Genomic DNA, 14,644 nt, shown 5'->3' with positions numbered 1-14,644 from the left:
TGTTATGACAATGTCACGTTGGATTGTTGGGAATTTATTATAAACACTACTCTGTATTTTCTGACATTTTAAAGACAAAAAACAATTAAAAGGAGGAAAAATACAGAGATTAAGTAAAAATTAAAATAATAATTAGCTGTAAAGACGTCAAAGTCCAAATAAAATACCTGCGTAATTTTTCCAATTTTTTTCAATTTCTGGATTCGATTTGATGAAATATCGAGTCTGATCATTCAAAACGTGACTTGTTTTTAATGTTAAACCCTCCGTCTCAAACTTTTCTTAAAAGTTATCTCTCTTAAAAAAAAAACAACCAAAACAAAATGAATGAAATAAATAGCATTATTTATTACAAACACAGAAATGAACAAAAACAGACAAAGAAAGTAAAAAGCAGGAGATGAAATAAAATAAAAATGTAAATCTTTAATCAAAGCAGCCTGTCTGGAGAATAATAAAATACTGGCATCTTATTTTTTATTTACCACTGATGTTTCCAACTCCTTCTCTTCACTGTGTCTAAAATACTGAACCAAAATAAACTAAAAACTTTCCTTTCTTTTCCCCACATGAACCATTTCAAGCTGCCACAGAAAGACGTAAACACACTCTTTAAAAGCAAAGTTTAAGACGAGCATTATAAAAAGCAGTTGTGCATAAAACATGAAGACGGAAACAGAAATGTGTCATCACATGAGAAGTGAATAAGATGATGAAATAAGAATGACAGGAATATGAGCAGTAAAGGCACCGTGAGTGAGACGTTCAGGGACCTGGTTCGTCCCCAAACTCTTATCCTCGTGTAGCTTCAGATTCATACAGACTGGCTGGCGATAAACACTCTCACGTAATAGTTTGTAAACAGGAAGATTTATGGAGAAACTCACTTTGTAACATCGGCCAAAGGGCCAGAGATACATTTTTAGTTTGACCTTGAAGATACGACTTCACCTGGAGGTCGACTGTCGCCAAGACGATGAAGCCGGGGTTCGGTAGACTTTGAGCTGGAAGACGCTCAGGAGAGTCGTACAGCTGCTGATGATACTTTGTCACTACGAGCTCTAATGATCTGATCCATTGTTAAAGCTACACTCAACACTATGCTAATGCTAACGGCTAATAGCTATGGAAGCCCATTTGTGCCATTTTGAACCTTGGGGCGTATTCACACCAGGATAGTCCGGGGGACTTTGTTCAATTGGGCGGGGACTGCTGAAAAATTTCGCACCTTCATTTCGTTCGGTTCATTTTCACGCTGCACTTTTTAAAGCGGACCAAACCGCCAGGACAACGTCACGCAGTTACAACAGCTGCGCATTTGGTGGCGGCGTTGCCCGAAACGACCACAGACCAGGAAGAAAAAAACACGAGGAAGAAGAAAACCTCTCGCTAAACAATTTAAAAACTGCTTCTCCCGGGTCGCGCTGTTAGCTTTGTTTTTTTTTTCCTACCCGAAATGCACTGCGCCCTACGTCACTTCCTCTCTTTGGTTCACTTCCTGTCTTTGTTTCACTTCCTCTCTTTGGTTCACTTCCTGTCTTTGTTTCACTTCCTCTCTTTGGTTCACTTCCTGTCTTTGGTTCACTTCCTCTCTTTGGTTCGCTGGATAGTCCGTTTGCATTTCCCACTGTAAGCGAACCGCACCAGGGTTCACTTGCAAGTGAACCGAGACCCCCAGTTTTTTAAGCGGACAAGGTTTCGCTCGTTTGGTTCTGCACCAGAGTTCGAATGAGCGTTCACACCACTCCAAACGAACCGAACTATCCGTGGAAGCGGACCAGGGTTCGTTTAAAGTGGACCAAATAGCGCCGGTGTGAATGTATATGTTTGAAACTGGGCTCTGTTGTTTCCTGATGTTTCACAGATAAAAATATTGATCGATGGTGAAGATGATCATGTTGATTATTAGAGTTATTTCAGGTTGAGGTACTGCGGCAGCACGTCGTCCCAAAACTCCTCTGACTCATCTGCTGCCTGACCTTTGACCCCTGACCTCTGTTTACCTCTGGACTTAATGCTTCTGACCTCAGCTGACTTTTTCTTTTTGACAACCTCCTCTTCCTCTTCTTCTCCTTCTTCTTCTTCTTCTTCACCCTCCTCCCCCTCCTCTTCTTCTTCTCCTTCTTCTTCTTCTTCTTCTTCTTCTTCTTCACCCGCCTCCCCCTCCTCTTCTTCTTCTGCCTCCTCCTCATCCTCCTCATCCTCATCAGCCTCTTCCTCCTCATCCTCATCAGCCTCTTCCTCCTCAGCCTCCTCGACCTCACTATCTTGATCCTCCTCCTCCTCTTCTTCTTCTACCACTTCCTTCTCACTCTCTTTTTCCTTAGCACTCTCTTCCTCCTCTTCCTCTGCTTCCTCCTCTTCCTCTTCATTTTCACTCTCCTCCTCTGCTTCCTCCTCTTCCTCTTCATTTTCACTCTCCTCCTCTGCCTCCTCCTCTTCCTCTGCTGCACTACTCTCCTCCCCCTCCTCTGCTTCCTCCTCTTCTCCTCCCTCTGTCTCACTCTCTACCTCACTCTCCTCTTCCTCCTCAGACGACTTAGCAGACTCACCCTCACCTTCCTCCTCCTCCTCCTCACCCTCTCTTTCCAGATCCCCCTCTTCTTCTTCCTCTTCCTCAGACTCTCCTCCTTTGCTCTCTGTCTCCTGACTCGACCCTTCCTCACTTTCCTCCTCCTCCTCCTCTTCCTCTCCGGCATCACCTCCTTTGCTCTCCTTTGATTCAATCTCGTCTTCACTTTCACTTCCTGCCGTCACGCTTGCTTCCTCTTCCTCTTCCCTCTCCTCTTCCTCAGCGCTGTCTTCCTCCTCATCCCCACTTGCCTCCTCGCCTGCTTTGCTTTCCGACTCATCCTCTGGTTGAAGAGCGCTGCTGTCTTCTTCATCTTCGTCTTCTTCTTCTGTTACTTTCTTGATGTGACTGACATCCTCCTCTTCCTCTTCCTCGCTTACATCTGCACTGGTTCTCTGCTCTTCTTCATCTTCTTCATCCTCCTCCTCCTGTTTGACCGTCGTAGAGTCCTTACTCTCCTCCTCACTTTCATCCTGACTCGTTCCCTTCTCGTCCTGACTTGTGTCCTTGTCATCCTCAACCGTGTCCTTCTCGTCCTGACTTGTGTCCTTCTCATCCTGACTCCTTCCCTTCTCATCCTGACTCGTGTCTTCCTCGTCCTGACTCGTGTCCTTCTCGTCCTCACTTGTGTCCTTCTCATCCTGACTCGTGTCTTCCTCGTCCTGACTCGTGTCCTTCTCGTCTTGACTCGTGTCTTCCTCGTCCTGACTCGTGTCCTTCTCGTCTTGACTCGTGTCCTTCTCGTCCTCACTTGTGTCCTTCTCATCCTGACTCCTTCCCTTCTTGTCCTGACTCGTGTCCTCCTCGTCCTGACTCGTCCTGCCTTCAGAACTATCAGGTATGATGTTGATGCTGACAGCGGACTTGTTGCTAACATCCGCAGCACCACTTTCGGACTCCTCGCTCCGTGACTTTGTCGTACTGTCTTTCCTGGCGCTATGGCTGCTCTCGGACAGCGATGGCGAGCTCAAACGGCTTCTGGACGCCACCTCATGCACTAACACCGACCCTGCTGCAAGCGAGGCCGCTCCGGCGAGCAGGCCGAGCTTCGACGAAGTTTCTTTGTTTGATTCTGCCTCTTTTTTGTTTTTCTCATTCTTGGCCTTTTTAGAAAAATCTGCGTCTTTAGATTTCTTTCTAACCTCGGAGAGACGTCGACCTGAGCTCTCGTCATCCAAAGCGTCACCCAGGTGAAACCCAGGTGAGCGTGGCGAGCTAGCTCCTGCACTTCGCACCGCTATCGGTTTGCTTTTAGGTTTCGACGGCTTCACTTTCTCTGCGCCTGAAACAACCATCTTCCTGGTTTCAGGACTTTGTTTAGACTCCAGCTTCCTGCCGACCTCTATCAGCTGGCTCTTCCCCTGAGCTGGCCTCAGCCGCTGCTTGGACGCCGCCTTCCTAATGTCCCCTACGCTCGGTTTGTTCTTACTGGGCTTCCTCTGCAGCTCCTCCATGGTCAGATTCTCTTTGTTGGTTGTTCTAAGTCTGTGTGGGCTCTGAGGAGCCAGAGACCGAGCGCCAGGGCTCCTCAGGAGCTCCGTGGGTAGCGGACGGCGAGGAGACACAGCCTTGAGCTTACTCTCCTTCACTGGGTTCTCTCTCTGCCCTTTAGTGGTCTTACCGTGCTTACCCTTCCTCTATCCCCGGCACCAGACAGCAAGCAGAGGGTGAAAGAGAGGCATGCGTTAGAGAAGACAACAGAGGCATGCAGGAAAAATTAAAAGAGATAAAAGAAAAGGTTTATGAGAGAAAAATGTCACAACTCTTCTTTGTTTCTGACTTTCATCAAGGTGGTTCATGAGGTTATTTCTATTTTTAGTCTCTTCCCTTAAATATGTAAGAACTGAGAAACAAGAGGAAATTTAAGAGGAGCTGCTCCTGGAAGAGAAGGCGACACAAGAAACAGACTTTTCTCGACACTTTTTCTTAAATAGTATTTGTTATATTTTCTGGTGAGTTCTTTAAGTCTTAGAATTTCATCTTTTTTAGTGCAAGTTTGGCACTTTTCCTCAGATTAGGTACCCTAACGTGGGTGTTTCGTAGCAGCTTGTCATTGTTTTTCCAGCAGCTTTCAGGCCCTAAATATGGGTGATTTTTAGCAACTTGTGGTTTTTCCTGGCGGGATTTTGCACCACAAATTTGGGTGTTTTTTAAGGACCTGTGTCTGTTTTTCCAGCAGCTTTTTAGGCCCCACACATTGGTGTGTTTTTGGGTCCTGTGGCTGTTTTTCCAGCAGCTTTTTAGGCCTAAAATGTGGGGGTGTTTTTCAACCTGTGGCTGTTTTTCTAGCGACTCTCTGGGTCCTAAACATTGGCCATTTTCAGTGACCCGTGGATGTTTTTTTGGCAGCTTATGGACCCCAAACATCAGTTTTTAGTGACCTGATACCGTTTTTCCAGCAGCTTTTAGGCCTTAACCGTGGGTGTTTTTTAGCGACTGGTGGCTGTTTTTCCAGGCGCTTTCTGGGCCCTAAACAACGGTGCTTTTAAGGGATCCATAGCTGTTTTTCAGGCCCCAAACATGGGCGTTTTTAAGGACCTGATGCTGTTTTCCAGCAGCATTTTAGGCCTGAAAGGTGGGTGTATTTTCACAGCCTTGTGGCTTTTAAGACCTCCAATGTGGGTGTTTTTAATGACCTCTGGCTGTTTTTCCAGGAGCTTTTTAGGCCCCACACATTGGTGTGTTTTTGGGTCCTGTGGCTGTTTTGCCAGCGGCTTTTTCGGCCCTCATGTGGGTGATTTTCAGCAACCCATGGCTGTTTTTTTCAAGCAGCTTTCTAGACCCTAAACAAGGGTGCTTTTATGGGATCCATAGCTGTTTTTCCAGCAGCTTTTTAGGCCTTAAATGTGCGGGTGTTTCACAACCTGTGGCTGTTTGTCTTGTGGCTTTCTGGGCCCCAGATGTAGGCGTTTTTTAGTGACCCATGGCTGTTTTTACTGCCAAGTTTTGTGCCACAAAAAGTGGGTATTTTAAGCCAAAACACGATCTTTTCCTAACCATAACTACGTGGTTTTTATTGCTGAAACCTAACCACACGTTAACCGCAGCGTTAACATATTTGCTGCATCGTAACATACAAATATAACATATTGATGGTTTGCAGAAACACACATTGCCAACATTTATTCTGGTTTTTGGGTTGTAGTTTTCTGGATGTTTCAGGATGTTCTTATTTATATTCCTCTTGGAAAGTCTAATTGACGAGTTGCATTCAGACATTACCCCAGTAAAATTATGTAATTAGTAAAATGTACTTAGTTACACTCCATCACTGGTTTTCTGTATAAAAAACAACCTCAGGTATGGACCTGATGAAGAGAAGTGAGTGTAGAAGAAGAGTTGTGTGTTGGAAAGAAAGAGAGCAGAATGACGATGAATCAATAGTTAATCAGAAAACATTTAGAAAGCTTACCTTCTGAACTGGAGACAAAGTGAGTGTTTTATCACCGGGGTCCATCTTCATCACGTGTGTCTGTCAGGAGGAGGAAAGGAAACAAAATGAACACATGTTCCACCTGTCACACCTCACTCATGGCGAGTTCACTGATCTCTCACCATGTTGAGGAAGTCCGTGGTTTCTCCGAGGCCTTTAACGCTGTCCGTGTCAGTCAGGCTCTCCACAACGCTGTCTGTCTCGCCTCCTGTCTGCTCTGACGAGGGAGAAAACAGGACGCCATGTTAGGTTCAAGTTCTGAGGGAAGGTCAGAGAAAGAATACGCAGAGATCTGCTCAAAATCAGGAGGACAGGAGGTGGAGGTGTGGTGAGGTAGGTACCCTGGTGAGTGCCATTGAGCACCTTTCTGTGGGTCAGCTCAGGTGGAGGCAGTCTGGGCGGGATGGTGTGGCCGGAGACGGGCAGCGGCGGGTGCAGGTAGCCGGGCGTCATGGCGGGCAGCGTGTGGAACATGGTGCCGAACTGGTCCGGAGATCTTTCCTGTGGAGGGAAAGGTGAGGAGAGTCACGACTCATTCTCCATCTGTGGAGGAGGATGGAGGAACCAGCCTCTGTGCTGTGTACCCACCCTCTCCCTCCTGCGGACCCGAGCAGAGAGGCTCCTCTGCAGGGTGGAGGAGTCCGTCGTATCCCCCAGCAGCTCCACGTAAGGCTTCTCCAGGTAATCTTCCGTCACGTCGTCTTCCTCCAGAGTGACGTCAGCGCAGCTTGGATCCCGCGGCCGAGCCAACACAACCATGTGGCAGCCGCCGCACGGAGCCTGTACACAGACACAGCCCATACATTACTATCTGACATCTAAAAAATATTACAAACTACTGTATTACTCACAAAGAAATCAAAATATGTTCACTGTCATTGATTTTAATAAGTACAATAAACATAAAATACCTACAAATAAATAAAAGGTTTCAATTTCTTAATTAATAAAAAATTAAAAATGTATTCAAAAAATATAATAATGAATAAAAACTTGCATGAAATGTAGAAAATACATGAAAATAGAATGCAAATAACTAAGAAATAATAAAATAAATACATGATGTTTAAATTACAAAATAAATAAAAACATATAATATATACGAATATAAAAATAAAATTAATTAAAATATATTATATAACTATATATAATACAAATATAAAAGTGTCAAATTTTAAATTTAATTATATTAATATATTTCATATAATGATTAAAAATTATTATATAAAATACATATAAAATAAAAATAATATATATATTAAAACCATATATAAATAAAAATATAATATAGAAAAATACAAATATAAAAATGTCAAAATATAAATTTAATTATATGAAAATATTTCATAAGATGATTAAAAATAAATATATATAATACATATAAAAAATAAATATTAATAAAAAACATTTAAAAAACTATAATATAGAAAAAATATATAGAAAAATACAAATAAAAAAAAGGCAAATTAAAATACAATATCAGGGTATATCATATATATGAAATAATTATACATAAAATAAATAAAATATTTAAATCTGATTATTAAAATATAGAAAAATTAAACACATATTAAAACATAAAAAGGTAAAAATAGGAAATTTAATAAAATATTTTATATAAAGATAAATAGTTTTAAAAATAGTAGTATTACAAAAAAATAAATAAATAACTCAAATAAATTTATGAAACAATAAAAAATGATAAATTATATGAAGAAAACTCTTTTCTTTTATTTAAAAAAAGAATAATTATGAACATTATGTGAGAGACGTACGGCCTGAACGTTGTACTTGAGGAAACGTGGACACAGAGTCGGTTTAAACTGGTTGGTGAAGTTTTCTTCTCCCAGGCCCAGTTTCCCGTGTCTGCCGTCTCCAAACGTGTACAGCAGGCCGCCGTCTAAAAATAACAAGCACACGTTTAAAGAAAGTTACGTTCATCAAACCAGTGACACACTGATGAAACTAAAGATGACATCAAAGAGGCAGCATGACCTGTGATGACGGCAGTGTGGTTCTCTCCACAGGTCACCTGACACACTCGGCCTCTCTTGAAGTGCTCGACAGGCCGCGGCAGCCGGGACTCGAAGATGAACGTCCCGTGACCGAGCTGGCCGAACTGACCGAGACCGAACGTGAACACGTCGTCCTCTGAGAGAGAAAAACAAAACACATCAGCTAAATAAATCCATCATGTCTGACCTCTGACAGCTAACAGGACATTTTCTCTCTTATATCTGCGCTCGTCATTTCCACAGATAATGTTGTTATTATTGATTGTTTTATATATATATATATATATATATATATATACATACAATATCAAACATTTTATTTTTATATTTTACCTATCATTTGAAAATCTGACACCTATTACTAAAAATTACTCACAAAAAAATCAAAAACATTTCTTGTTATTAATAATGAAAAATTAACATAAAATAATAAATAAAATATATATTATAATATAAATTAAATAAAAAATATGTATTAATAAAAATAGAATAAGCAAATACAGTGTGTGTTATAAATTAAAAAATAAATCAAAATATATTGTAATTAATTTAAAGTCAAGTACACAAAATAAAATATACACATTAAAACAAAAAACAAAATAAATAAATATAATAAATGTAATAAATTCAGAAAATAAATCACAATATATTGTAAATAATCAAACGTCAAGAAAATGAAATTAAAATATACATGGTAACACAAAAAAAACAAAATAAAATTATACAGTTTATGTAATAAATTTAAAAAATAAATTAAAATATAATTTAAATAATTAAAAGTCAAGAATATGAAAATAACACCAAAAAACAAAATAAATGAATATATGTAATAAATTTAAAAAATAAATTAAAAAATATTGTATTTTATTGAAAGTTAATTATACAAAAATAAACTATATACATTAAAACAAAAAACAAAATAAATAAATAATATACTTTATGTTATAAATATAAAAAATACAAAAAATATTACCTAAATAACTTATGTCAAGAATATAAAAAATAAAATATATAAATTAAAACAAACAACTAAATAAATAATATACTTTATGTTATACATATAAAAAATACAAAAGAATATAATGTAAATAATTAAAATTCAAAAATAAATAAATAAATAAAATTATAATTAAAATATTAAAAGAAAAAGCAACAAAAAACAAATAAACACACACAAAAGTCTCTGTTTGAAAATACAGGTATTAAAGTACAAGACACTTGTAATGTAACTTTAAGTCAACAAAATGAAGCATATCTTGCAGTACCGACCTGTGAGTGCCACCGTGTGTCCTCCTCCACAGGCCACCTGAACCACGGGCTCCTTGACGCTCTTCACCAGCTGAGGGACTCGGTGTCGAGGCAGCTGGTCGGTGCCCAGGCCCAGTTTGCCGCTGTCACACTCACCAAACGTGTACAGAGCTCCGTCCACTGAGACGCACACAAAGAAGAGTTTCACACAACAAATACAGCTCCATCATTCTTTGCATCACTGTGCATCACTGCTCACCTGTGACGAAGGCAGAGTGGTAGTACCCACAGGACACCCAGCTGATTGGTTGCCCCACGCTGACTTCCTGTGGCGACGAGGCGTGGCTCTCCTTCCCCAAACCGATCTGACCCTCCGTGTTGTCGCCCCACATGAACAGTTTACCGCTCTCTATGACAGGAAGTACATCCAGAGGTTGTTTTTATTTTCTAATTGATTTTATTCTGTTTTGTTTTTAAATTCTGCTCCACTGCATTTCTTTAACATGTCTTTTCTCCGTCTTGTCTTTCAGCATTTTATAAATATATATATATATACAGGATGTATAACAGTGCTTACGTTTTTTTGAACAACTGAAAAAAAGGTGACAGTATTTAATTAAGTGAACTTCTATTCACACTATAATGTAATTATTTTACCCATTTTATTAATATACCCTGAAATGTTTTATGCATTTACACAAAACTGTACTTGTAAACAAATTTGTTTCTGAAGACCACAACATGTTGAATTTTGAAATAATTTTTTTTTTTACTTAATTCAAAAATCTAGTTTGCTACTTTTAAACACAAAAAAATTAAAAATATAAATTACGAAAAACTATTTGAAAAAAAAATTGTTGGAAAAAAAGAGAAATAAATCTTTAAATATGGGTTAAAATAGTTTTTGGACACACTTGGAGAAAAAACAATTTGAATGACTTTAAAAAAAAAAAAAATTAAAAATCTGATTTATTGTCAAATTCTCAAAACAAAAAAAAGGTATCAATGTTAATATAAATTTTAGTAAAATTAATCATTTAAAAATTAAATTTATGGACAATATCTTAAATTTAAGACATATATATTTAAATTCATATTCAATTTAAAATTTTAAATTTAAAAACCTAATTTACTGAAAAAAAAGAGATCAGAATAAAAATTCAAAATAAATGTCAAAGTATTAAAATGTAACTTTAAATACTTTTTACGTCTTTTTTAATAGAAAAAAATCTAATTTACTCTAAAATCTGTGACAAATTTAACATTTAAAAAATACATTAAAAAAAATCAAATTTACTAACTAACTACCAAAACTAAAAAAGTAATATTATTATAAATTTTAATAACATTTTAAATGAAAATTCATCATTAAAAACTTGACTATGTTGACAAAATTTTAAACTTAAAAAAGGCAAATTTTAATTTCATACTTATTTATATTCAGTAATTTTATACATTTAATTACATTTTCAAATTTGAATTTAAATTTACAAACAAAGAAATCGGAATAAAAAATTCAAAATATAACTTTAAATACTTTTAATTTCTTTTTTAAAATAGAAAAAAAATCTAATTTACTTAAAACATCTGAAACTAAATCAAAATTTAAATGGCTCTTAAAAAATGACATTAAAAAAAATCCAATTTATTGACAAAGAAATTTGTAGTATTATTATTATCAGAAATTTAATAAACGTAATAACAAATCTAATAAACGTAATGTAAGAAATCTAAATTTAAATAAATATTCAATTTAGAACTTTAAATTTAAAACACTACTATCCAAACTGCCATGTGAGCTCACAAGCTGCTGTGATGCCTCATCAATAAAGAAAAGAATGTCTGAATGTCACCTGTGAGAGCGGCGGAGGTGTTCGACCCGGCAGCGAGCATTTTGATTGGCCCTCGTGAATCGAAGAACGCGACCCTCTGGAAGGCCGTCCTCTCCTCGCAGTCGCCGAGCCCGAGCTGACCCTCACTGTTCCCCCCTGAGGCGAACACCTTCCCCTGAACTACAGAGAGGGAAACCACACTGACGGCTCATCGTTCAGAGGAGGTTCAAATATAAACTGGTCCTCAGAGAGACGCTCACCTGTGGAGATCAGAGTGTGGTTTCTCCCACAGGCCACGAACTCAACTTTCTCTGACTTCAGGGCTGAAATTAGACAAAATTCATCATTAATGATGCAAATAAATGTGTGTGTGAGTGACTGCTGTGAAGAGGCGAGTTGAATTAATTGAGCGACCAATCATCTGCCTCCGGCCCTCTAGATTAACCCAGATTACAGACTCTCCAGATTGGGATTATAGTGGAGACAGATCTGTGGGTCTCCCCTCCAGCTCGGCTCTAACACCTCTAATATCAGGGGATTATTCCTGTTCATATTCTGGTGTTAATATAACAGCTTCCTGTCCAGGCCGAAGGAGGTGTCTCCTCGAGGAGGCTGAGGACAGCTGTCAGTGGCAGCGCAGACACAAACAATGCCCTCCCTCCTCTTGGGGGCTAAAACAGGAAGCAGAGAGCTCCTTTAAGGACCGACCTTTGACACAAGTGGGCTTGTTCACCGTCACTTTGGACCCCAGACCCAGCTGGCCCCAGTTGTTGCTGCCAAACATGAAGAGTTTCCCATTTTCTGTGGAGACACACATGGACGCATCATGAGACAATGAGGTCCTGGGCACAGACATGCAACATTTTGTGTCTCTTTGAGGTCATTTTGTGTCTCTTTGGGGTCATTTTGTGTCTCTCTGGGGTCATGTTGTGTCTCTTTGGGATCATTCTGTGTCTCTTTAGAGTCATTTTGTGTCTCTTTGGGGTCATGTTGTGTCTCTTTGAAGTCATGTTGTGTCTCTTTGGGGTCATTTTGTGTCTCTTTAGGGTCATTTTGTGTCTCTCTGGGGTCATTTTGTGTCTCTCTGGGGTCATGTTGTGTCTCTTTGAAGTCATGTGTCTCTTTGGGGTCATTTTGTGTCTCTTTAGGGTCATTTTGTGTCTCTTTAGGGTCATTTTGTGTCTCTTTGAAGTCATTTTGTGTCTCTCTGGGGTCATGTTGTGTCTCTTTAGAGTCATTTTGTGTCTCTGGGGTCATGTTGTGTCTCTTTGGGGTCATTTTGTGTCTCTTTGGGGTCATGTTGTGTCTCTTTGGGGTCATTTTGTGTCTCTTTGGGGTCATGTTGTGTCTTTTTGGGGTCATTTTGTGTCTCTTTAGGGTCATGTTGTGTCTCTTTAGGGTCATTTTGTGTCTCTCTGGGGTCATGTTGTGTCTCTTTAGGGTCATTTTGTGTCTCTTTGGGTTCATTTTGTGTCTCTCTGGGGTCATGTTGTGTCTCTTTAGAGTCATTTTGTGTCTCTCTGGGGTCATTTTGTGTCTCTGAAGTCATGTTGTGTCTCTTTGAGGTCATGTTGTGTCTCTTTGAGGTCATTTTGTGTCTCTTTGGGGTCATTTTGTGTCTCTCTGGGGTCATGTTGTGTCTCTTTGGGGTCATTTTGTGTCTCTTTGGGGTCATGTTGTGTCTCTTTGGGGTCATTTTGTGTCTCTTTGGGGTCATGTTGTGTCTTTTTGGGGTCATTTTGTGTCTCTTTAGGGTCATGTTGTGTCTCTTTAGGGTCATTTTGTGTCTCTCTGGGGTCATGTTGTGTCTCTTTAGAGTCATTTTGTGTCTCTTTGGGGTCATGTGTCTCTTTGAAGTCATGTTGTGTCTCTTTGGGGTCATTTTGTGTCTCTTTGGGGACATGTTGTGTCTCTTTAGGGTCATTTTGTGTCTCTTTGAGGTCATTTTGTGTCTCTTTGAAGTCATGTTGTGTCTCTTTGGGGTCATTTTGTGTCTCTTTGGGGACATGTTGTGTCTCTTTAGGGTCATTTTGTGTCTCTTTGAGGTCATTTTGTGTCTCTTTGGAGTCATTTTGTGTCTCTGGGGTCATTTTGTGTCTCTTTGGCTATCATGTTGTCTCTGAAATCATGTTGTGTCTCTTTGAGGTCATTTTGTGTCTCTTTAGGGTCGTTTTGTGTCTCTTTGAGGTCATTTTGTGTCTCTTTAGGGTCGTTTTGTGTCTCTTTGAGGTCATTTTGTGTCTCTTTGAGGTCATTTTGTGTCTCTTTAGGGTCGTTTTGTGTCTCTTTGAGGTCATTTTGTGTCTCTTTGAGGTCATGTTGTCTCTGAGGTCATTTTGTGTCTGTTTGAGGTCGTTTTGTGTCTCTCTGGGGTCATTTGTGTCTCTTTGAGGTCGTTTTGTGTCTCTGTGAGGTCATTTTGTGTCTCTTTGTTGTCACTTCCTGTCTTTCTTGGTCAATTTGTGTCTCTTAGTTTCTTTCTGTCTTCATTTTGTGTCTTTTTTGTGTTTGGTTTATGTGTCCTTGTAGTTATTTTGAGTCTCTTTATGGTCATTTTCTGTGTCTTCATTGTGGTTTAACATCTCTTTGTGCTCACTCTGAGTCTGTCCCTGGTCTGAGTAACATGCTGCAGATGAAAGCCTGGAGGGTCCCTGACATTTCAGCCCCTGAGCCTGTGTGCAATAATCTATCCACTGAGACAGAGGGCTGATTTCTAAGGTGGTTATTTTGTTTTCTATGAAACAGTTTCAAAGACATACAACAGTTTTTGAACTCAAATCTTCCAGCTCAATAAAAAATGAATCAATAAATATCATCAGAGTATCTTTTACCTGTGATTAAGGCGGTGTGCTCGTCCCCACAGGCGATCTTTGACGGGACGTCGTTTTTAAGCCAGAATTTACTGGGGACATTGTCGGCGAATTTGCTCTTTCCAAAAGTGAAAACTGCTCCTGATTCTGAGGAAGAAGAACAAATAGAATCAAATAGAATCAGTCAAACGGAAGATAAATCTAGCACAAATCTGATTATTAATCCATCACATCCATATGACTGAATTCATAAAGCTAAAGCAAACATAAGCCTCTGATATCAATATAAAGACACCGTACTGATATTAAAACACAGAGCACGTGTCAAAGCGAACTTTTAAAGAAGTTTAGGAGCACAGAAACGTATAAACCGCTAATGACGTCACACATAAAGCTAGTCGTGAGTATTAAATATGTGGAGTATATTTATAAATGCCAGGTTGAAGCGGTGAAAGTGATTATAGCGGTTTATTAACCGTTAGCCAGCGAGCTAAAGCAGAAGCTAAAGCTAAACTCGCCGATAAGCTGCCGGAAGTAATAATTATAATTGATCAATAATCATCTTAATAATCGATATTCCATCAGGACTCACCTGGTATCTCGTCCTCGGACTCCCCTGCCATGTCTGCGGCGCTTTAATCCGCTTTGCTCGGTATCCGTGGGCGTGCTGATGCCCCTCTTGTTTTCGACTGCCACAACCCGGAAGTAAACACAACTTCTCCTAGGTTACGACG

At 39.4% G+C, this 14,644-nt stretch overlaps 1 protein-coding gene across 2 annotated transcripts; it reads right to left on the bottom strand.

Moving 5' to 3' along the window:
* Positions 1 to 324: 324 nt before the first annotated feature.
* rpgrb (retinitis pigmentosa GTPase regulator b) lies at positions 325 to 14,621 on the bottom strand. 2 transcript variants are annotated; one of them, XM_033616113.2, is made up of 14 exons: positions 14,503 to 14,621; positions 13,932 to 14,057; positions 11,809 to 11,901; positions 11,361 to 11,423; positions 11,122 to 11,280; positions 9,528 to 9,677; positions 9,290 to 9,448; positions 8,001 to 8,156; positions 7,781 to 7,905; positions 6,594 to 6,785; positions 6,347 to 6,506; positions 6,128 to 6,222; positions 5,985 to 6,044; positions 325 to 4,209 (listed from the first exon to the last, which is right to left on the bottom strand). In XM_033616113.2, the coding sequence occupies exons 1-14, from the start codon at positions 14,531 to 14,533 to the stop codon at positions 1,912 to 1,914; spliced, it is 3,867 nt and encodes a 1,288-aa protein (XP_033472004.2). In that variant the 5' UTR covers positions 14,534 to 14,621; the 3' UTR covers positions 325 to 1,911. The 2 variants fall into 2 exon arrangements, with proteins under 2 accessions (XP_033472004.2, XP_033472005.2); XM_033616114.2 differs by having other exon boundaries at positions 6,128 to 6,217; positions 6,369 to 6,506.
* Positions 14,622 to 14,644: the final 23 nt, after the last annotated feature.

Source organism: Epinephelus lanceolatus, chromosome 24 (genome assembly GCF_041903045.1).
Source record: "Epinephelus lanceolatus isolate andai-2023 chromosome 24, ASM4190304v1, whole genome shotgun sequence".
Taxonomy (NCBI): domain Eukaryota; kingdom Metazoa; phylum Chordata; class Actinopteri; order Perciformes; family Serranidae; genus Epinephelus; species Epinephelus lanceolatus.
This window is presented reverse-complemented; position numbering and strand designations above follow the sequence as displayed.